Source organism: Anabrus simplex, chromosome 1 (assembly GCF_040414725.1).
Source record: "Anabrus simplex isolate iqAnaSimp1 chromosome 1, ASM4041472v1, whole genome shotgun sequence".
Lineage (NCBI taxonomy): Eukaryota > Metazoa > Arthropoda > Insecta > Orthoptera > Tettigoniidae > Anabrus > Anabrus simplex.
The window spans coordinates 1726456023-1726481651 of NC_090265.1; the positions used below are offsets into that span (position 1 = coordinate 1726456023).

Here is a 25629-nt window from a genome sequence, read left to right on the forward strand (position 1 = left end):
CGCCAGGTTGAAGGAAAGTAAACCACTGACGGTTGTTATGAATGAGTCGCTAGCTCTTCCACCGTAACATTTAGATTTAAAGCGATCATACCATTAGGCGTGATTGCAATTAAAACTTTTGCAGTGTAGTAACTCTTGTATTGAGAATAGAAATACAATCTCCTGATCTACTTGGGGAGGCTGTTCAACCCTAAATTCCGTGCAGTCAATAATGACTCGACAATTACCGTAATTTCTTTTAAATGCTGGAGACATTATTTCTTGAACACTTTCCTTACTAGGCCAGAATACGTACGCAGTGCCAGTTGCATAAACACGGTCGTAAAAATACGTGAAATTGTTGTCCTGTGAACACTCTCAAAGCAGAATAGGACAGTCCGATTTTCACTTTCATTAGGAAAATGAATAATCTGGTTTCTTTACATAATTTCAAAACGTTACAGTTTGGTAATAACGCAAGGCAAAGACGTTGAAGTGCACACCTGTTAAATCACGCATATGTGTATTGTTCCTTATGAAACTGTAGCCCTGGAAACCTGGACCCCTGCATGATCGTCTTCCGTTCCACACATTTTATCATGTTTCGTAATGCCCCCTCCCAGACCGAAATTAAGTGGAATACATGCTTGTGTATTTACGTCGTTTTCATTTATTGAACAAGGAAACATGAAATCTGAACAACGAAAATCAGATGCATCTGTTCCCACGGATTCATCCTTGGTTATGTTACTTGGGCAAACTGTACTTGAAAATTTTCCGTCTGATTCTTCCTTTTTTAATCGCTTGAGTTGTCAGTGAAAGCGCTGTAAGCTGGATCCCGGATCTCTTCTTGGATTCATCTGGAAATATTGTCGGAACATAGGCTGGACTTAATGGGTGTCGAGATCTTTTGTTTCCGATTAAATGTGCACAACATATTCTTGAGTAAGTCGTAGGTTGCCAAAGTGATCCATCAGTGCTAAAAATTAAATCAGATCAACTGAACTTATTGCAAACATGTGCAGTACGTATATGTAGGCCTCCTACTTACTTCGTTCGGTTAACTACTTGTATTATCCATCGCCTCCTTCGGTCCACATCTATCGCTCGTTTTGGAAAAAATAAATTTGTACATCACTTCCCGTATTTGCGTAAGTATTGGAACATCTGACAACACAACAATTGCGTTTACTTGATCTCCTTTTCTATGCCATTATCATCTGAGTAACTACACGCTCAGTCATAACAGAACAGCTACTGCGAGTCTGGAGTCTGCCTCACGTGTTGTTCTGCGCCCGGCCGCTAGAGCGACGCGCACGGTTCCTATACCCGGAGATACACGCCCCCCGATATGGTGAGAGCGGCAGGTTTCTGCCCACAACTGCAATGCTGCAAGCCTCTGTAGACCCAGTATCCATGCCAAATACTTTAATTATAGAGGTGTGTTGATACTGGTGTACCGGTACGCGTCACTTATTCTCGGAATGGGGCAGTGTAAAACCTGCTCCAGGAGCCTCTTTGCTACCGGTTCACTGCTACTCTGACAGTGTTGCGCTGCGACTCGCAGTTTGCTGTACCGGTTCACCGCTACTGTGACAAGTGTTGTGCTGCGACTCGCAGGTTGCTGTACCGGGAAGTGTTGTTACTGGTACCCACAAGCGGCCCAGTGATGCAGCTGTTCGTCGTCGTCGTCGTCGTTGTCCGTCGTGTACCGATAAGCGACCCTTACACAATCAATAATATTGACAATACAGTATGATATAGACAATAATATTGATCGTGTAAGGTGAAAAACAAGAGTACTGACGACAGATATTGAAGCAATACTGATGAAATCCGGATTTTCTGATCTCGGGGCGTCAATATTTAAAAGTGGAGCGGATATTGTCAATATTATTGATCGTTTAAGGACGGACGTTAATAACATTTTCAATACTTAGTTGTTGTCGCGCTTTCGTAGGGAATGGAAGTGATCTTTGTGCAGTGTATTATGGATTATACGAGTGACCTTGAGAAGATGTCGGAAGACTTTGAAGCGGTAAACGAGTCAGGTGGAAGAATGCCTGGAAGACGAAGCCCTTCGGACCTTTTCGAGCAATTTTAACTGTCTGCAGAACTGGGGATTTGTTCAAACAGTAAATACAGTAATAAAACAACTAGGATTGCTGCTCTTGACCGCCTCATCCCGTTTCAGCTGGTAAGCAATTCATCTGTATCTTCAATCGACCCTTCAAAACCTTCCTGCCAATCTCCTCAAAATAAAATTAGCTAGAACGCAAGGTCCAATTGCTAAACAAAATGAGCTTCTACAAAATGCATGTTAATATTTGGAAGACTCGGTGAACTCTTGACATCAACATACCGACTATCGCAAAAGCTTGGGGAGATAAACTGCTCACTTTGGATGCAGAGCAGAGACAGTTTGCCGAGAAAGCAATAAATGATGTGCTTTTTGAAGCAAGCTTGGGCACTCTCCATCGCAACTCCATAAAAATAAATGAGGTATGTCCATGTCTAAGCCCTCAAATACCACACAAACGGGAACAAGTAGTGGCAGCACTTCATCCTACTCCACATATAGTTATTCTTCTCCTATTCACAGTGTAACGGCCGTAGCCGTGTTGAAACACCGGATCCCGTGGGGACGGAGGGAGTTACCTTTAAGGGGAAGTTGGGATCTTTACTGGAAATTAGTTTAAGATTTTTAAGGTTTTTATTTAAATTTGGATTTAAAGATTGTAATAAATTGGGTAAAGTCTCGTATAAGTTATATTTTATTTCGACAGGATCATTGAGATTTAGGCCTTCGTTGTAATGTTGATCCAGATAAATGTAAATGTTTTCTAATTCGTTCATTAATTTTCCTTTGCCTACTATTTTGATGATTGTTAGGTCCTGTTCCATAGTTGTGAAATGATGACCTGATCTTTCATATGAGAGCTCATGGCTGAAAATTTGTTATGTCTACTGGCATTATAATGCTCCTGATATCTAGTAAGGAAGCTCCGGCCTGTTTGCCCAACGTATGATTTTTCACAATGCGTGATTTTGAGCCTGTATATGCCTGCGTTTGAGTAAATACTATTGTTTATGTTGAGTGTATTGTGATTAAAAAACAGGCTGCGGTTGGTGTTTGTCGTCTTAAAGGCAATGTTTATGTTTTGTATTTTCAGAGGGTTTGTTGCTTGGTAAATGCCTGGATTATTGTATGTAAAAGTGGAGAATTTAGATTTTTTAGGTTTATCAGGGACGAGGTTTGTTGCTAGTTTATATTTGATTTTATTAATTATTCGGTTGATTATTTCTATTTTAAAACCGTTGAATTTCCGTTTTTAGGCTCTTAGGTGATAGTGGTATTTTTAAAGGTCTGTAAATTAAACTGTAAAAAGTAGCTTGTTTATGGGAGTTGGGGTGTATTGATGAATTTTTGATTATTATTGGAGTGTGGGTGGGTTTTCTGTAAATTTGGAAATCAAATGTGTTCTTGTCGCGTGTTATAGTTAAGTCTAAAACGTTAATGGATCTGTTGACCTCGTCCTCCTTGGTGAACTTGATATTTTGATCAAGGGTGTTTAAAAAATCTAAAATATCCTTACTATTGTTGAGACTACTGTCGATTATTGCAAATGTGTCGTCTACGTACCTGAGCCACAGGCTGAGTCCTTTTATTTTTGAAGTTATTTTATGGTGTTCTAACGAGTCCATGTATATGTCTGCCAAGATGCCTGATAAGGGATCTCCCATTGCCAGGCCGTCTTGGTGCTAAATTTTGCCATTGAAAGTGAAATAGTTGTTCTTTAGTACGAAGTTTAGAATGTTGATGAATTCGTCTATCTCAGGGGTGCAAAGGTTGCTATGTTTGGATAGGTTGTCCTTGATAATATTTACTGTTTGTTTTGTTGGCACGTTAGAATACATGTTCGTGATATCGCAGGAGCACATGATGTGGTTAGGTAGTAAGATCTTTAAAAGATCGCAAAAATCAATCGAGTTCTTTAGAGGGGATTTGTTGTTAAAAGTGTAGTGAAGTTTGTAACATGTAATACTGATATTGTCAAAGATATTGATCGTGTAAGGGCCGTTTTGGGAGGTTGTGAAGAGAACAGGACCATATAAGAACATACCGGTACGATGTGTATTATTTCATGTGAGAGAAAGAAATGCACAGTAATCTACTTCAAAACTAAAACGTTTCTATAATAATCATCTTAATAATAATAATAATTATTATTATTATTATTATTTTGAATATTGAGCACCAGAACAGAATTTGACATGAAATCTACCCTAATATCACAGGGCATGACAAACGTTTGGTAACAAACAACTTAATCTTCCATGTAAATTTAGAAATATGCATTTTAGCATGAATAAATCCTAAGATTTCTAAAGGGAAACAATTCGCCAAAACATATTTAACAGAAGTAAAACTATATTCTGGAAATTTACAATAAACTTTCAATTTGGAATACCAATCTTCGGAAGTAATGGAGCTAATACTTCCGAGTCTATAACAGTGCCGCGAACGTTTCATTATTTATTTCAATTTTGAGAAAGGGCACAAATTCTGAAATCTCGGAAGCGATTTTGAGACATTCTCTAGGTCCTTCAGAAGATGTATTAGAGGGTCTTCTCTCGTCAGAAAATTCGATTCCCAAATCGAACGGGGCTGAGTTCCGAGAAGCTAAATGTGGTGACTCAGCCGGACACGCTAGTCACTTTCTATCGCCTAGATTAGCCGAGGCAAAACCGGAGAGTAGAACAAACAGGTGTGCTGTTAGCTGAAGTACAGTTTTTAGCAAGGTGTGAGAACGATCCACGATCGACGGTCCTCCTCCATTCCTAGGTCCATTAGATTTTACAAGAGGACACTTATTTCGAAGATGGTCTGCCGATCCACACGTATAACATTTACGGGTGGTGGCCGAGAACTATTAGACGATGGTGGAGGCTACCTAGCGACTCGCAGAGTTTCTGCGTATATAACCCATTCCGCGGACACTGCCATAGCCTCGAGTTCTGAAAATGATTACGGCCAGGAAGCAAAACACAAATAAAACCAGTAAGGTGAAGAAATCCCTTCAAAAATTGTCTGTAAATTTGACCTTCAGAGTAGTGGAGGGCAAACATCCATGTATAAAATTTGATGTCTTGGATGAAATCTGCTAGATTCTGGTCTAGCCTTTGGACTCATAAGTAGTATTTTTGCACTAATAACGACATGCCTTTTGCAGGGATGAAATTACCTAAGAGGTGAGCATGGAAGATTTGTATAGAACTTCTATCCGCTATAGCCTTTACGATTTTGTCGGAGAGGACATCAACAGAGTATCGGTAAATGATCTGTAAAATTTGGGAATGCGAGAGAGCAAACACTAATGCATGATCCTAAAATTCCACAGGAAATCTTTGAAAAGCAGTTAGGTCGTTAGTAGAAATGGCTGAGAATTTCAAAATGCATTTAAGTAACTAGGCCAAGGGGTGAGGCAAACTACTGATACCTGGTGATATTACCAGAGTGGGCGCTAGAGGTTCAGGAGTTTCGAAAGCTGCGTTACTGATGAAGAAGGGTGGAAGTAGTGGTGGATGACTAACAACTTGTTCAGAAGGGGAAGAAGCTTGTGGGCCAACAGATTCCCTACTCTCAGAACACTTATTAAGGTCCTCTTGAGTTTGTACATTTAATGGGGTAAGTTAGTCACTTCTTGCGCTAGCGGCTCCAGACAACAATTGATTATCCTTATTCGACAACTCAGAAATGTGTTCAACCAATGTGTTAGCCATACTGGAATGATCCTCCTTAAGTTTCAGAGACAATAGGTCCCTCACTCTATTACAGAAATGGAATAACCTAGCTTGAATGCGCTGACGTTGATTTCCGGAGGGTTCACTTCCTTCAAAAAAGCTAAGAACAGAAGTAATTTCAGTAATATTGACTGTGATGGTGGACAGAACATCACCAATTTCTTTCTCGCGATACACCGTAATATTGATGGGGAATTCTAAAGAAACATTAAGCCTAGCTGAGTCTGTTGCAACTCTGCCTTGAGACTGGACTTTTCTAATAGAGAGTTCATATATTAGTTCTTTGCGCAGATACCAGAGCAAGGACTTCTCTAGGACCAGACATAATGACAGAAAATTGAGAAAATTTGGAAAAGTCTAAATTCAGATTTTTTTTTTGAATTTGATTCTAAATTCTATGAAAAGCCATCAAAAGGGGCTTTGTCCAGACCCATTCAACCACGCTCTGCTACCACTTGTTACCGTGTTTTGGTAGGTTGCAGAAGTGAAGGAAGGTGCCAGGGTGAATAGATGGACAGGGCAAATATCAAAGCACAATTTAAAACACTACAATTTGAAATTTTATTCCTTTCCTTTCTCCTTTTTGCAACGCCACCCTAAGGTGACAAAGAATGACATTACGCTGACAACGCCATAAGGTAACGCGCACAACAATGATGGAAAACCAAACACTAAAACAGTACAGTACTTTAGGTGAACAACTTACCATACATAAGTGGAAGCAACTAACAGCGCAACAAGGCCCATCCAATTTTTCTGAAAAAAGGTCTAAGATCGCCGGGAAATGCTGAGACAGGTATCAAAAATAATGCCAATTTTCATAGAAATGAAGTTATAATTAAGATTTTAAAAATTACATAAAATGAAATTTTTAAAATCAATTAATTTTGGTAAATAAATGAAATTTTGAAAATCTTTTAATTTCATTGTAAAATAAAAGAAAAATTTAAAAATATGATTACCTTATTATATTTAAAAAAATACATTAAATAAAACTTAAAAATCTTTAAAACTTTCGAAAAATAAGGAAAATTTTAGAATCTGAATAATCAGAACAGTAATAATTTTAATAAAATCTTGCAAATTGTATAAGTAAATGAATGAAATTAAAATAAATATAATAATTTGAACAAATTTTCCCTATTCACAAATAAAATGGTGCACCATTACCTAACTTAGTCAACAAATTAATAAAACGATGAAATTAAAATAAATATAGCAGGTTTAAGATAAATAAATATTTTCAGTTTACTAAATAGACTATGTAAGGAGCTCCTTAAAATAAATTTTGTACCCATGCAAATCATGGAAATGACGTTGAGTGTCTTAGCACAATCCCTAGTGGAGGAATCTTAGACCAGAAACACGGTCGGAAAGCACAGTTCCATAACACATCACACGGAATTAAAACAATAAAACGATCCCGATGAAAAATATTTAACACATTACCCGGCCCAAAATTAGAACAATATTCACATAAATTAATTTAACTCAAACCCCAATTAAAATACAACAGATAAGAAAAACAAGAAAATTAATATTCATAGTCAGTAAAATCAAGAACAAGTCAGGTCAGGTAACTCAATGCGTCAATATACACCAAGAGTCAAACACGATCTCCCGTCAAGACCCAAACACGATCTCAAACCGAGATCAAAACAATAATGATCACATTAACGACGCCACGCAAGAACAAGAAGAAATCCCAAGATAAGACAACAATGACACAGTTACGTAATTGTTGAAGGCATAGATAAGATAATACAACACAGTGAAGAAAAGATAACGATAACGAATGTTAGAAAACCCTCCACCGAGGAATTGCCTAAAACCCCACCAAACAATATATATTAAATGAAAAATTTCTTGAGAATATTACATTTTAAAATTACAAACTTGAAATAAAACCAACTTAAAATTTTGTACGTCCCAGAATTTACATCTATAATGTGCCCGCTGTCAGGCGGTCAGCACACTATTCTCCCGGTAGCTCTATTTCTTCTCAGGGTATTCTATCTATCGCTCATAAAATCTGAGATTTTCCATATGCTTGTTTTTAACGTGGTTTCGGAAGAGACTCGGTCTGCTGAGACACATATCACTGGGGAACCTATTCGCTCGAGTAAGTACCAACGGACGAAAACCTCAAAAAGAATCTCTTTCATTCATCAAATCCTTCAGTTACTTATGTCTACTTAACTTACCAGCTAACTTATAAACTAGGCGTTACCAAAAAGAATTCATAACACAGACACTTCCTAGAAAAATAATATAACAAGATTTATTGGATTAAAATAACGTTCAATGAAACGTTGATGTGGATTCTGGGTAGTATAAGCTTGATAACCTTTATGCCTAAGGGATCAGAGTCAGCGCTGGCTCAAATAAAAGAAATAATTGAGAATTTTAAATTATTTACACTCATTCTCATTCAATGTTCAAGTTCACATTCATTATTTATGTCTATATTCGTAATCGTGTTCCGGAATGAGTTTAAATTACTCTTATTATATTCAATAGATCACTGAGCAATCACAGTCTCCATATAAATACTTCTGTCTGTTGATGTGAATACTGTCACGATAATTACATTAATTATTCTCACCACATTTAAGTCAATTCTGTGTGATAAAAACGGTTAGTTTGCTAGAATGAAGCGTAATAAAATTTAAATGGGATAAAGTCAGATTCTGAATATAAATCTGAGCATATCTTTGCTTATATGTCTCCCAAATAAACTCTAGCGTGAGTATGAAATCATAAAACTGCTCTCTTGAGTTTGCATTCATAAATCTGAACTCTTGATTATTTGGTCCTTCTTCTTGAATACGCTTAAATAACAACTCACGGGCTAAGACAATACCTCCCTAGAGCCTACGACATACGGCTCCTAGCTTACCATTTTCCTACTCATTATATTCTTTAAGAACTTCAACTCAAATCATCTCTGCGTTAAAAGAAATAAATCATCTATCTAACTGTTTAGGTAGTTTCCGATCCACACACACCTCCACCATCGGCTCCATGTGCTTTAGCTATCTCCTATTACTCAATATATCTCATGTATGTGAGCTACTCAACTCATATGGTCAGTACAGAACAAAATTAATACGCATTCATATTGAAATATGTCACCGCACCAAAGAATATCATAAGTAGACTTAGCCATGAGCATAGTTAAACCATATGTTAAAGAACTCTCTCGTATATACTACACCGCATTTACCAATGTCAGATAAAACTGTCACGATTCACAATTCTACCATAATACATGTCAATCTTACCTTAAAATGGGTCATCTGCGCGATGTGCACTCTTAACGTACTCTTTCTATGTGACACAGAACTCACCTCATGTTAATCTAACGTAACGTTTCCTCAGCAAATAGCAATTCTTTTTCATTCCGCAGCACATAAACAAACCTCTGCATTTCAAATATTCCTTAATATACTCCGAGAAATAACCATATCATAACACCATTTCAATATACATTATCACACCACTGGCATACTTATTACCGTACGCATATCGCCGATTACTCTTAAAGCTCTATGCCAAACATCTTAGAATTGCCTTATTATAAAACGCATTTCAATAACCTCTTATATCTTAACAGCAATCGAAGTTCAATGCCCTCTTTCTATAAAGTAAGGAGTACGTAACTTAAATATATTCATGTCTGCCGCGCAGGTAAAATCGTGACGTATTCATTGTACAACTAATACGAGATCAATCGAAGTTTCACGACTTGTATAGACTCACTGCTATCAGATCTTCACCAGAAACACTTCTTTCATTTACTCATGCTAGTTTCTACTATTTGTGAGCAAGTGCGGTAGCATGTATATGATATAATAGAACTCCAATTCTACACTGCCATCTTATGTTATAGCCTTAAATATCTCACACTTCACTTTATGATTCACACACGTTCTTAATTAATTCATAAATATCACCAATTAATCAGCACAAGCCGAAGTTAGAGTGTGGGTGTAGATTGAAAGAAACTACTCTACTAGAAAATGTAAAGACTTAGCTCGTTAGATGTTATGTTTGGTCTGGTTGTCGCTCCATTGCTTGGATGTGGTTAGACCCTCTGTTAGAATCTGGATCTCAGGTTGGACATCGCCTTCCCGGTCATCGGCTGGTTGTCTAGTTGGCCATTGCCTTCTTCCTTATCGGCTGGTCATCTGGTTGGGAAGGTACCTTTCCCCAGTTCAGTCCATCTTGTAGATTTAGCAAGCAGTCATCAATCCAATTCTGCAAACAGCATAGAAAATTCTTTCTGCGGAGAAATCAGTCATGATATATTCCTTTTCTTTGATGATCTATCCCAATCGATTGTTCTATTTCTTATTCTTAGGGATGAAATTTTCTTCAGTCGGAAATAAGTTCGTATATATATATTTATTAATTTATGTAACAGCCTTTTTCTCCCGAATTCGAAATGTACTTTTGTTGATCTTTAAATTCAACAGGAATAATTTTCTGCCCGTACGAAGTTATCGGTCCACTGATACAGTGAGTCCTTCTTCGCCAATCGCAGAATGGTTGCTCACGGGATCCAAGTCAGATGTAGCTCACCGTACTTTACTTATTTTTGTAATATCTCGGCTCTTCTTATAATGTGCGCCGGTGAATTATTTCATCTGTTTTGAACGTCAATCATAAAATAGTCAATATCTTCTCCGGAAATCCTGAATAATCTACAGATGTGAAGCTTAGCTTGGAGTTACGTTCTTCCTCTACCGATGAAATTTTTTAGAGTAAAGTTTTTTTTAACAATTACTCCGCTGCTATATATTTGTTTTGTAAAACAATCCAATTGACCCTCTACTGTCCTGTAGTGTCTTCCAAATTGGTCCGTTCCGAGACGTGCATGGTCCTCTATACACCGCATTAATGAGAAGTTCATTGCCTTAATAGATCGCATGGGCCATACCTTCCTACGCCGCCATTTTGTAAATGGTCTACGAGATGCGAACGGGCACACTATGTATAGGAAGAGAAAACTGGTACATAATATGATTTTCTAATTAAATTAAAGCTATTAATATAAAAGACCTCCTCTGCGAACCATGTGACCTTGCCGCGGTGGGGAGGCTTGCGTGTCCCAATGATGCAGGTAGCCGAGCCGCAGGTGCAACCATATCGGATGGGTATCTGTTGAGAGACCAGACTAACGAATGGTTCATCGAAAGGGGGGTAGCAGCCTTTCGGTTGTTGCAAGGGCGGCAGTCTAGATGATTGACTGATACGGCCTTGTAATAATACTCAACATGGCTTAGCTGTGTTGATACTGCTACACGGCTGAAAGCAACGGGAAACTACAGCCGTAACCACCTCCCGAGGACATGCAGCTCTCTCTGTATGAAAGATGTACTGATGATGGCTTCCTCCCGGGTAAAATATTCCGGAGGTAAACTAGTCCCCCATTCGGATCTCCGGGTGGGGACTACACGAGAGGGGGCGATCATCAGGAAGATGGATACTGACATTCTGCGAGTCGGAGCGTGGAATGTTAGGAGTTTGAATCGTTGTGGTAGGTTAGAGAATCTGAAAAGGGAGATGGATAGGCTAAAGTTAGATGTAGTTGGTATAAGTGAAGTACGTTGGCAGGAAGAACGGGATTTTTGGTCAGGCGACTACCGAATTATCAACACGAAATCAAACAGGGGTAATGCAGGAGTTGGTTTAATAATGAATAAGAAAATAGGGCAGCGGATAAGCTACTACGACCAGCATAGTGAAAGAATTATTGTCGCCAAGATAGACACCAAACCAATGCCCACCACAATAGTGCAGGTCTATATGCCTACTAGTTCAGCGGATGATGAAGAAATTGAAAGAATATATGAGGAGATAGAAGATTTAATACAATATGTCAAAGGTGACGAGAATCTAATTGTGATGGGAGACTGGAACGCAGTGGTAGGCCAAGGAAGAGAAGGTAGCACAGTAGGAGAATTTGGATTGGGACAAAGGAACGAAAGAGGAAGTCGGCTGGTTGAATTCTGCACTGACCATAATTTAGTCCTCGCCAATACTTGGTTCAAACACCACAAACGACGGCTGTATACGTGGACGAGACCTGGAGACACTGGAAGGTATCAAATAGACTTCATTATGATTAGGCAGAGATTCAGAAACCAGGTGCTGGATTGCAAAACTTTCCCAGGAGCAGACGTGGACTCTGACCACAACTTGTTGGTCATGAAATGCCATCTGAAGTTGAAGAAATTGAAGAAAGGAAAGAATGCAAAAAGATGGGATCTAGACAAGTTGAAAGAAAAGAGTGTGATGGATCGTTTCAAGGAACATGTTGCACAAGGACTAAATGAAAAGGCCGAAAGAAACACAGTAGAGGAAGAGTGGAGAGTCATGAAAAATGAAGTCAGTAGGGCTGCTGAAGAAATGTTAGGAAGGAAGAAAAGATCAACTAAGAATCAGTGGATAACTCAGGAGATACTAGACCTGATTGATGAACGACGAAAATACAAGAATGCCAGAAATGAAGAGGGCAGAAAAGAATACAGGCGATTAAAGAATGAAGTGGATAGAAAGTGCAAGGTAGCTAAGGAAGAATGGCTGAAGGAGAAGTGCAAGGATGTCGAAGGCTGTATGGTCCTGGGAAAGGTAGATGCTGCATACAGGAAAATCAAGGAAACCTTTGGAGAAAGGAAATCTAGGTGCATGAATATTAAGAGCTCAGATGGAAAGCCACTTCTAGGGAAAGAAGACAAAGCAGAAAGATGGCAGGAGCATATCCAACAGTTGTATCAAGGTAACGATGTAGATAATTTCGTTCTGGAACATGAAGAGGCTGTTGATGCTGATGAAATGGGAGACCCAATTTTGAGGTCAGAGTTTGACAGAGCTGTGAGTGACCTAAATAGGAACAAGGCACCTGGAATTGATGATATTCCCTCTGAATTACTGACTGCCTTAGGAGAAACCAGCATGGTAAGGTTATTTCATTTAGTGTGCAAGATGTATGAGACAGGAGAAGTCCCATCCGATTTTCGGCAGAATGTTGTTATACCTATTCCCAAGAAAGCCGGTGCTGACAGGTGTGAAAACTACCGCACTATTAATTTAGTATCTCATGCCTGCAAAATTTTAACACGTATTATTTACAGAAGAATGGAAAAACAAGTTGAAGCTGAGTTGGGGGAAGATCAATTTGGCTTCAGAAGAAATGTAGGAACACGTGAAGCAATCCTGACTTTACGTCTGATCTTAGAGGACCGAATCAAGAAGGACAAGCCCACGTACATGGCATTCGTAGATCTAGAAAAGGCATTCGATAATGTTGATTGGACCAGGCTATTTATGATTCTGAAGATGATAGGGATCAGATACCGAGAACGAAGAATTATCTACAACCTGTATAAAAATCAGTCTGCAGTGATAAGAATCGAGGGCTTTGAAAAAGAAGCAGCAATCCAGAAAGGAGTGAGGCAAGGCTGCAGTTTGTCCCCTCTCCTTTTCAATGTTTACATAGAACAGGCAGTAAAGGAAATCAAAGAGAAATTTGGAAAGGGAATCACAGTCCAAGGAGAAGAAATCAAAACCTTGAGATTTGCCGATGATATTGTTATTTTATCTGAGACTGCAGAAGATCTCGAGAAGTTGCTGAATGGTATGGATGAAGTCTTAGGTAAGGAGTACAAGATGAAAATAAATAAGTCCAAAACAAAAGTAATGGAGTGCAGTCGAACGAAGGCAGGTGATATAGGAAATATTAGATTAGGAAACGAAGTCTTAAAGGAAGTAGATGAATATTGTTACTTGGGTAGTAAAATAACCAACGATGGCAGAAGTAAGGAGGACATAAAATGCAGACTAGCACAAGCAAGGAAGAGCTTTCTTAAGAAAAGAAATTTGCTCACTTCAAACATTGATGTCGGAATTAGAAAGATGTTTTTGAAGACTTTTGTGTGGAGCGTGGCATTGTATGGAAGTGAAACATGGACGATAACTAGCTCAGAAAGAAAGAGAATAGAAGCTTTTGAAATGTGGTGTTATAGAAGAATGCTGAAGGTGAGATGGATAGATCGAATCACGAATGAAGAGATACTGAATCGAATTGGTGAGAGGAGATCGATTTGGCTAAATTTGACGAGAAGAAGAGATAGAATGATAGGACACATCTTAAGACACCCAGGACTTGTTCAGTTGGTTTTTGAAGGAAGTGTAGGTGGCAAGAACGGTAGGGGTAGACCAAGGTCTGAATATGACAAACAGATTAGAGCAGATGTAGGATGCAATAGTTACGTAGAAATGAAAAGGTTAGCACAGGATAGGGTGGCATGGAGAGCTGCATCAAACCAGTCTATGGACTGATGACTCAAACAACAACAACAATATAAAAGAGAGACAAACTTCACTGGGCTAAAACTTAATAATAAAATGAGTACATTAACTAAGGAGAAGAACGAATTAAGGGTGACAAATGGTGATAACACAGCGCATAAGTCAACACACGGTCATCACAGAGTTGAAACCAACTAAATGAATATCACTTTATCCAGAACGGAATGACAAAATAAAAATTAACAGCAACATGGGCGAGGATTACATAGCAACGACCAGCAATATATTTGAACTAGTAACAACACATGCATCCAGGAAATAATACCATGAAACACACGCCAAAAAAGCAGAATAAAAATATACCAGAGGGGGAAAATATAATTTAGAAAGGCAAAGGAAATTTCAATGTTACCGGTCAAACAATAGCATATCATTTAAATGCTGCCAACATGAAGTACAACTGTAAATATCACTAGAACATAAACCAAAATCTCACAAAAAGTTCCCACAACAAAATCACAATGACACATAAATAAAGATAATATGATCCCACCAACAAATAGTAAAGTAAGGTACTTACAGTCGTGAAGAGGTATACAATAGCATCTTACCCATGCTGACCCATCCGCCCGTAACCACCATCACCAAACAATGTTTACATTATGCTATCTTACATATTATAATTATTTTAAACAATTACGTATATACAAAGACTAATTCCTAAACGGGATACTCAAAACAGGTTTAACCAATTCAAACTGAGTTGAGCCTCATCTTGCAAGATGACATTGAGGACATTGCTTTCAGCGTCCGTTCCCCTTAAGTCTTAACAGCGGATAGCCGCTTTCCGAAATAGCCCGCGTGATAGCGATAATTTCTAGCGATCGTTGTGCGCTCTGAAGATCAGAGTCCGTACACAATACTAGTTATATATACCTCTAATAACTAAAGTTGATGCCTGACATTTCTTAGAGGGAGGTCAGTTTACTGCCTGCCGTGGCGGGATAAAGGGAGTGGGGGTATGGTTGCCATGGAAACGAGGGTGGGGCGACTGTGGTTGCCATGGAGATAAATCTTCTGGGCAGAGGATTCTCCCAACCCGTACACTTTCTCTTGAACGTTTTTGAGGTAATATTAGTCTATACTTTTTAAAATACTGTAATTATTCCAGCTGTAGACATCCACCATTGACGTAGCTTTTGTTGTTATGCTATCTGCGTGCTTACTTATGACATGCAGGTCAATGAGACGAAGAAAGCCAAGCCTTGTGCTTTATATAATGGATACTCTTACATAAATTTATGGAAAAGTCAGGGATGTTTGGTGACATGGGTTTGTTTTACCGCTGGATTTACATCGCAACGACGCGCATAGGTCTTATGGCGACAATGGGATAGAAATGGGCTTGGAGTAGGAAGGAGACGGCCGTGCGTGGCCTTGATTAAGGTACAGCCCCATCATTTGCTTGTTTTGAAAATAGGAAACCACGGAAAACCATCTTCAGGGCTACCGACAAATGGGATTCAAACCCACTCTCTTCCGAATGCAATATAATCTTTTCGCACTATCATAATAGAATGATCATTTTTTCAACTTATTTTAATCTAAACATTGTCTTAACATTAAGTTCTGGAATCTTGTACATCTAATCCGAGCGTACAGACAAAAATTATAATTTTATTTATATAGGTGAAAGTAGGCTAAGTGGCAGCGCGTTTAAACGCGCTACAGCTATAGAGCCAAGCTCTGCATTCGGGAAACGCGTGGGTTCGAATCCCACCGTCGGCTGTATTCAGAATAGTTTTCTGTGGTTTAACATTTTCATTTCCAGGCAAATGCTGGTACAGTTCCTATCCATAGGCCAGAGCTGAGTCCTCGCACCCCTTACCCAATTTCATTCACCATAACACATTTCGTCCTCATTAGCTCCTCAACTGAGGTTGGTGCCAGGAAGGGCATGCGGCTGTAGAAACATGCGTATAAATTAATCTCATCTCATCCCGACCCTGTATCAAGAAACGAGACTGAGGGGTAGACATACATACAGACAAAGGAAAGTACGCTAATTATGTTTTGAGCAGCTGCTTACTTAATGACTCCGTATGAATATTTGAACAGTTTGGGCATTATGTAAGCATTAATTCAATATTAATATTGGCCCCTATTGTATAAGAAAGTGTAAGTTATCTGTTAAGTATGAGATGAGATACAATTGCTTCAAAAAGGGTTGCACTGTTGAAGAAGTTAAGTGTTACAGAAAAATAGTTTGTTTTGAAATTGGAAAGTGTAAAATTCAACGGCTTTAATACGCCCATCTTTCCTACTTCCTAAAACTCATTTAACTGCCTTTACATCCACAACCATCTGGTAACACTAAATAAAAGGTTTATTTGAGTCCTGTTTATTCTCTGTCAGTCCGGATATAAACGCATCAGTCTCAAACGGTAAATATAAGTAATTTAATGAGTTTCAACATACGATTCATAAGAATCCAAGTTTTGCCAGTTACTTGAGGGGATGTCTACCTGTACCAGTTCTTCAGTAAGGAATTCCCTCACAGCAACCTGACTGTTCGTATGTCACTGATAAGAGTGATCACAAATGGGACGACAACGCCTGGCCAGGTAGTCTACAACAGATCACAGCGCTCAGAATGAACGAGGCAACAAGTGAGCCAGAAGCGAGGGGTAAGAGAAAGGAATCCTGGAATGTGGCAACATTGTGGAATCGCACGTGCAATGCTCCTCCCTCCAACCCTAGTTGTCAGACACCAACTTTAGTTATTAGAGGTATAAGTCAATCAATCAATCAATCAATCAATCAATCAATCAATCAATCAATCAATCAATCAATCAATACTGATCTGCATTTAGGGCAGTCGCCCAGGTGGCAGATTCCCTATCTGTTGCTTTCCAAGTCACTGATAGAGGACGTCAGAATTTGCTTTGCCGTCTCATGCACAACACTTACTGCCAACACGGAGAAATGTTTCAAAATAACATGATGAGGAGGAGAAACATAGGCAAGTGTTCCACGCGTCTAATCCTTTAAGATGAGCCGTGCCATACAGACACGTAATTCAATTATACGGCTTCTCGAATAGTCCGATCCCTAATTAAATATACTGATACTGTCATAACGTCATATTTTTCTGACTTTAAACTTTGATGAACAATATCAAATAAGAGTCAAATCGAATTAAGATGAGCTCACCTGCTCTGATAACAGGAGGGGCTTAAATCAGACTTCAGGTACACAATAATTTACTAAATGAGCTTGTAGCTCCAAAGTTACACTATTTCAAAGAGCACTTTTGCTCCACTCAATTTACACTCTAGAAGACTGAGCTCCAAATTTTTTCTACTGTCCAGCCTCTCAAAGGCACAAGTTTGCTATCCAAATGTTACACTAGATAGGCCTTCACAACAATGTTCACTGTCGCTTCAGCTCCGTAATTAATGACACATTAAACACAGGCAACAAGTCCCCATTCTAAATGGTCTTAGTAGTCAACAGAAAAGGTTTAAGAAATCAGCCGTAAACAAAATGCTAGTTGCCGGAACACCTGCACTCCTCTTGAAATACACTTCGAAAAACACCTAAGATCCTATATGGGCTTATGGCCCGAAGTTACAGAGGTTAAGCCTATAGTACACAGGGAGAGTAGATGGCGAAAAAGTACAGTTCTGAAAGGTTTTGAAGAATGTAGAATTTTATAAAATCGTAGTCAGCCCCATACCAAGTTGAAAGGGAATAGAGGGTGAAGACTCTTCATTCACTAAGTTACGTATTTCCCAGCAGGGATTTGAACAAAGTCCTTAAGACTTGCCTAAAAGTTTACAGTTAAAAGGTGACACAAAACTTAAGAAATTAACAATAAGAATGAATTTTGAAACATTTCCCTAAAGTCAGATTTCAGAAGCTATCACATATTTAAAAGATGTCTGACATTACCTTGAGCTGATGGGCATTCCGACAAAAGGCAAGGCTTGTCCCTACCTCCACTAACCATACTCACTCTAGACTGGAGCGATGAAGAAGACAACATGGTCCAAAAGCTCCCAGCTTTTATAGCAGAGTGGAACGTTCCAGAACTCTCTACGCCCCTAATTTTAATTGGCTACAAAAATATATACAACAATTGCTGACTGGTTGACAACTTCAGGAAGAAGGAAGCTATATAGTGCTGACAACTTCAGCACATAAAAAACAATCAACGAACATATAGGATAGAATTCTCCCTTGAAAATTAATTGTCTGTTCTCCCACCAGAGGGGGCATATAAGTTGACAGTACAGACATCTGAAGATTAAAGGTCTGAACTCCTTTCAATACATAGTTTCAGATTGATAACACAGATAGCATTCTATAAGATGCTCAGTTGAAATGCATGGAGGTGTACCTCCAGTACAATTATTATTATTACAAGTAGCTTTGCGTTGTTTCAACACAGATAGGTCTTGTAGCGGTGATGAATAGGAAGGGACTAAGAGTCTGAAGGAAGCGGCCGTGGCTTTCATTAAGGTGAAACCAAGGAAAAGTATCATCAGGGCTACTGATAGTGGGGTTCGAAAACACCATCTCCAGAATGAAAGTTCACAGTTGCGCACCTCTAACCACAAGGCCAACTCGCTTGGTGTTGTTATTTTTAAAATATTATTATTAATAATGGATATTTATCTCAACATAGTTTAAATATAGTCAAACATCACAACTGTTACTATAAGTAAACATTTAATCTGGCGAATATGATCAATGAACATTTTAAGATTCACAAAACTGAATATTTTTGAAATGCCAATGCTTCAAAATTATTACTGGTAATCACTAAACTATATTATATGTCATTCACATGTCAGGGAAGAATTGCACACACAATGCTTTTGTTTTCAGAGTTGGAAATTACAGTAATTGAGTAAAAGTAATCGGACTACATGTAACAATTATATTCACAGTAAATTTTACTTTTAATTGTTAATTGTTGCATGTTACAAAAAAGTAATTCTTACTTGTTATTTACTTCATGAAATGAAATTGTGCCGGGCTGAGTAGCTCAGACAATACAGCACTGGGCTTCTGACCCCAACATGGCAGGTTTGGTCCTGGCTCAGTCCGGTGGTATTCAAAGGTACACAAATACGCCACCCTTGTGTCATTTAGACTTACTAGCAACTTCAAGAAACCTGCAGAACAAAATTCCAGGACCTTGGCGTCTCTGAAAACCTTAAAAGTAGTTACTGGGAGATAAAACAACACTATTATGTATTTATTTACTGAAGGTAATAAACGTATCTTCCAGCCTTTCAACTGCAACCTACTACCAATGTGCCATTATCGAATCCAACAAGACAGGTGTGATCATGATATTATCAAACATCAGAACAAATTGTGCATCCCCGGCCTATTATGTTGTTCCTCGCTTTCATTTGCTTGTACTGGTTTGTCACTGGACAGGCAGCCTGTCACCCCAGCCTGCAAGCTATCCCGTAGGTTATGATAATTCCATTATTCCTCTAGATGCTCCACAACTCCATCTTTGGTTGACCCAGTTTGGATCATCACACATCTACTTTAATATGACAATACCGGACAGCTTACCATTTTCAGTGATAAAGTCGATAGTGCTACTACCTACATGGCTTGGTGTGACCAACTCTTCTTCTGTATGGTTCTTGGCGCACCGGTATATTGTTTATTATGTATCAGTGTTTGTCACTAAATAATCTTAAAATGCAGTTATATTCCAAGAAAAGTGTTATGTGCTGAACAAATTACCCAGCAAGATAATGGCATGGGACCGCAAGTATTAAACAGTTATGACCTCGCATCTGTGTTGAGGTTATATTCTATAATCCTTATATTAAGAAATCAATCAAATACTGTACTGAAATGCTCGTGGGACATAAAACTAATAACATAAAGAAATATGGAACTCTATTACACTCAAACTTGAGGGCACAAATTGTTAAATGTTACCATAAAGTTCACAACTGAAATCTTGTGGGCCTACAGCTAATGGTTATTGTGGCAGTCTTAAAATTTTAAATGAAAAGACATGAGTTTCGAATCCTGTCAGCAATTTTTACTGCAAAACAATAACAATTATTGTTATGTTATATGTCCCACTAACTAATTTTACAGTTTTTGGAGACGCTGAGGTGTCAGAATTTAGTCACACAGAATTTCTTTTATGTGCCAGTACACCTGTCTACACGAGGCTGACGTATTTGAGCACCTTCAAATACCACTAGACTGAGCCAGTATCAAACCTGCCAAATTGGTATCAGAAAGGCAGCGCCTCAACTGTCTAAGCCACTCAGGCCGGCGTAAGAAAATTATTTCAGTGTCTTATTGGCATAGGCTTGAGCGCCGGTCCAACTAATTTAATACGTATGAGTATGTATGGTAATTCTTCATGCATAAATTTGTTAAAGAGATAGGAAATTCTGAACACTTCTTCCTTTGTCAGGAACATCATAGTTCACTCATGTAAACCCAATATGTGTTATATATATATATACATACATACAGAAAAGCAAAAAAATAAAATTACAACAAAAGGCAGACAGCAGCGTGTGGTGAATTCCCCTGTAGAGTTCGGGAAGATCGGTCGTACTGAAGAAGAACAAGAAGTCACAATAATAGTCCAAAACACCCTTTCCTTAATTATAGCTTCTCTTTCCTAACATCTTAATAAATCATTGGATGTTGTTAAGTTATCTGCCCCCTCTGCTGCTTTTGCTGAATGGTTAATGTATTTTAATGTTATAATTATTCATGCAACATTTTCTTTTTCTGGTATACATATGTTTTAGATATCACATAATCTGTTTAATTTTTATATGGCTGAAGATGGCCAGTAAGTGGCTGAACCTAATCCCAAGACTGATGTAATAAAATTTACATAATATATTATGACCTTTTAATGATGTATAATAATGTGTCAGAGAGTCATTGAAGGTCATAAATCAAACAGATGCATATGGACGGCATGGAAGTAAGATAAATTGTCGATGCACGGTGAATTTATATGTTCGTAATATATCAGCCGACACAACTCGCAAATTTATAGTAGATCTTGTGGACGGAAATCAGAAGATCGAGCTCAGGACCCCGTGGTATACAGCGGACCACATGAAAAACAGTTCGGCTACAAGCAAGATATCAGCAATAAATTATATCAACAACTGAGAAGAAGAAAGGCCAGACATTATATCTAGTCTTAAAGACGTAAGGAGGCCTTGGATCAACTTGAAATTGTGTACAGCTGACCATCTAATAGGCGTATGGTGTGACGTACTTCATGTTGAAAGAATAAACAATAGTAGCGTGTGTTCCTTTGTGAATCTATGCAGTAGCAAGTTTCCTCGAATGTCAAAATCACATGTAATGAAGTTAAGATAGTAGCTCTGTGGTTCATGGAAAGCAACCTTATTATTATTATTATTGAAAATAATGAAGTTGGAATTTTGTTTTTAATGTATTCTTGTATAACAAAAGCGATCGAGAAGCAAATAGTGAGCGTAGCTCTTGTATACGTATAAAAACACGGAAGATTTGTAAAGTTGAGGGCTAAACAACATTTAATAAGCTCAAATAGCATTAAACGACGTTAATTCATACAGGCCAGTATTGATCTATGAAAGTGGAGTTGTAAATCTGTATGAACTTTTGGTAACTGTTTCTGTACAAGTTTCAGGTTGAAGCCCAAAATGCTACTTTCAGTGAACCACAGAATCCATATGGAGAAAATGTTTGAGTAAACTGGTAGGATCCTGGTGGATCCGAGCTCTGCCGAAATGGATGAGATGGCTTGGAAGGAATGACCTGACTACCACTACCCTTGCCATGAAGTGAAGACCAGATGAGTAGACGTACTTTGTCCCTTTTGCTTTACCCGTAGCTGCTTATAGTAGATGTAGATTTTTAATATTGAAAAGGTGATCTCAAGTGAAATAACTTGAATAACCTAACGTGTTAATGGTGTTAGTTTAACATGTCATTATACGACTGCACATGCTAGTATATCGTTCACTGTCGGTAAATAATCTGGTTAGGCGCGATCTTCCCTGCGTAGCTTCCGAATTAATGGAACAACTGTGAAGTGAAAATGCGATTTGAATGTTACAGGTAAGTTTCAATGTACCAGTGTGTGAGATAATTGATCTGGCGATACTTCGGTGTAATAATCCCGCGGAGTGTTGTGATGCGTTTATTTAACCGGATTATGTGATGTTGGTACGTATTATAGTGAGGCTCTTCAATGACATTTGCTTATTTATTTAGGGAATGATGATTGTTCTATTATGCGGTGTATATTATGGTGGCGTCAGGCATGTAGGGTCATCCAAAGGTATAGTTGATGCGACATAATTAGTGGATGATTTATTGAATTGTGTATTGCGTTAGTGAGTTAATTCTTCGAGATGACCAATGGGTTAGGATAGTGTTATTGAAAGGTATGTTTGCCGCGCATATTATGTCTGATAAATGAGCGATTTATTTAGCATTGATTGAATGCGTTCGAAGAGTTGATTGAGCATATGAATTGAAATGAGTTAAGATTTGATCATATAATAGTGGGACGTTTAATCGGACACATAAGTAGGATCTTCGACAGGCTACTTGAACGGTGGTTGAATTTTGAGATCATTGTCACCTGTAATGTATATTAATACTTGTAGCATTTTGCTTGAGGTAGTGAGTTGGTGCTGTAGCATTATTTCAGAAGGACGGAGAGGCGCAGATGCAACGCAGACCTTCTGGTATTTGATCATTTTCTTGTACATGTCAGTAGTTAGTACTTTATTTCAGGTGTAGCTATGCGATGCCGTTGGTTGGATGGTGGCTTGCAGTTACTCAATTATGGAGCGATAATGTTTTTGTTATGTATTTGACATGGTTTTCTGTGTTTATCAAATAACCGTTGGGAAATTCAAGTTGTTATTTAGCTAGCTAAGGGTTACAATGAGACCAATAGGAATAGGTAAAACGGGGAGGACAAAGTACGGCTAATATAAATATGAAGAGAATGAACAAACAAGATGAGGGAAAAGAGACATAAACTGTTGATTTTCCATTATGTTTTAAAATTATTTAAATGTATCAAAGTGTTGTGAGTGATGATGATATTTGAATTTCATGATTGACAATTTTCAAAAAGGACTTGACCTCTAGAACAGTGCAACAGTAAATGCACGAGGAAATATTTTTATTACGTTGCTTATCCGGTTTGTTTGATTATAGTCAGTTAATTTTATTTCATTAAAGTTATTGCCTTCCAATTTCTTGTTGCAATTTTCATTTCATGCCTAATTTAAGTGAACTTAGTATACTGGAACATAATGGTGTTGGACCATTATCTGATAATTGTTGATAGGATGTGACCGCTTTCTCTCCGAAGGGCCATGCCCTGACTGGAGGATCATGTAAACCACTGAATTCTAGCTGAGCACATTATGAAGTTTATTGTTACCTTCGAATCAGGCGTCCACAAACGGTCACAATATCGTATTGAACAGGTGGACCCTCATGTCAATTTGCTTCTTATATCTCACATACGTGTTGAAGATCAACCCTATAAAACTATCAGTTGTGAGGGGGAAATTGGAGAAGGGTATACCATGTAACATCAGGCTATAAAGTAATGGTAGAACAAGAACGTAACTTTCCAATCAAACAAGATGGTGCTTTATTAACACAATTAGCATGTTTTACTTGGTTTGATTGTCATAGGACAGTCATATGACCTGACATAATGTCTAATAACAGACCATTTATATTGGTATCATGAATGTTTCCTCGTATGGTTCATCCTCATATGATTCACAAGACCGCTCCGCCAAGAGTAACGGATTCCACACTCCTTACAATCAAAGGTACCATCATCACTATGTGTTCGCATGTGTTTGATTAGGTTATAACGATGAACAAAGGACATCTTGCATTCAGAACAGGAGTGGCCTTTCTCCCTGCCATTCTTCAAAACATGTGTTCTCAAAGATGATTTCTGGGTGAAGGCCTTGTTGCATTCCGGATATTGAAATCTCTTTACATGGCTATGAACTAACGTATGATTTTTTAAGTAAAATTTCCTAGAGAAAACCCTGTCACATTCCTCACATTTATACGGTTTCACGCCTGTATGAGACCTCTCGTGCGATTGCAATGCTCTCAATAATATAAACCTTTCATTACAATATTTACATTTATGATGCTTCTCTTCTGTATGGGTTGACAGGTGTGTGGATAAAGTTTGTTGCGTCCGAAATACGTTATTACATTTGGGACACATAAAAAAGATTTTATCTTCACCATGAGAAATCATATGTTCGAGGAATTCCTTATTAGTGCAAAATTGCATATCGCAGCGAGTACAAGGAACAAAATTCCTTCCCAGATGAGAGACCATGTGTTGTGATAGAACAATGAATGTGCAGAAACTTTCTTGACATATTTTACAACAGTATATCTTTTGTCCAGTTGTTCTATGTTGCAAGAGAAGTAAGGAGGTTGCAAATCTTTTACAACACTGAATACACAGAAAATCTTGGTTAGAAGGATACGCACCTTCACCTGTCACATCCAATGAAGAAAGTGAATCGTCACTGAAAAAGAGAAAAAAGATAGTATGCTAGCATAAATTGCAGCTATAATTCAAAATATAGTGGTCTGAAACTACTTCTTGCAGCAGAATAAATGTTAGTTGGCCGTCTGCTTAGGGGCGTGTAGCTTTAATCTTGGATACAGGAGATGGTGATTTTGAACCCCACTGTCAGCAGCCCAGAAGATGGTCTACTGTCTACCGTTCGAAACCTGTCACTGATCATATCCATGTACTTCTAATTTCCTTGTCCTGGAGATGTTCTACACTTATTCATTTGCAGACAGATTTCCCTTTCTCTATTCTAGGCCTAGAGATACTTAGTTCACTACAAATCAGATAGATGTCTGTATCATTGAAAATCCTTGGAAAACTCGTATATTCCTAACAGACTTCCTGAATTTGAAGTCAGTTAAGATATAATCTATTATTGATATGGTACCCCTAGCCTCCCATGTGTAGTGATGAATAGCCTTATGCTTGAAGAATGTATTTGTAATTGCTAAATCCATACTAGCACAGAAGTCCAGCAAACACTTCCCATTCCCATTAGCTTCCATATCTTCCCCATATTTACCAATCACTCTTTCATATCCATCAGTTCTGTTTTCAACTCTCGCATTAGAATCGCCTGTTAGCACTATCCTATCCTATCCTACCCTGACTACGATGTCACTCAATGCTTCATAAAGCTTGTCAACTTCGTCCTCATCTGCACTCTCACATGGTGAATACCCTGAGACAATTCTCATCCTAATTCCCCCAACTGACAAATCTACCCACACCATTCGCTCATTTACGTGCCTAACAGAAACTATGTTGTGTGCAATGGTTTTTCTTGATAAACAGCCCAACCCCATACTCTGTCCTTCCCTTTCTTACACCTGTCAAGTACACTTTATAATCTCCTATCTCTTCCTCGTTAT

The 25629-nt window shown here is 38.3% G+C and overlaps 1 protein-coding gene across 5 annotated transcripts in view; it reads right to left on the reverse strand.

The window, feature by feature from the left end:
* LOC136882361 (zinc finger protein 266) overlaps positions 1 to 25629 on the reverse strand; it is a 123904-nt gene that overhangs the window by 18230 nt on the left and 80045 nt on the right. For 3 of the 5 annotated variants that reach the window (XM_068229581.1, XM_067154984.2, XM_067154975.2), the window contains one exon: positions 23543 to 24707. The exons of 1 other annotated variant lie outside the window; for it this stretch is intronic. In XM_068229581.1, coding sequence (XP_068085682.1) covers positions 23888 to 24707 — 820 coding nt within the window. In that variant the 3' untranslated portion in view covers positions 23543 to 23887. Of the gene's footprint in view, positions 1 to 23542; positions 24708 to 25629 lie in introns of those variants that run through there. One more of the 5 variants, XM_068229582.1, reaches the window with a different exon arrangement.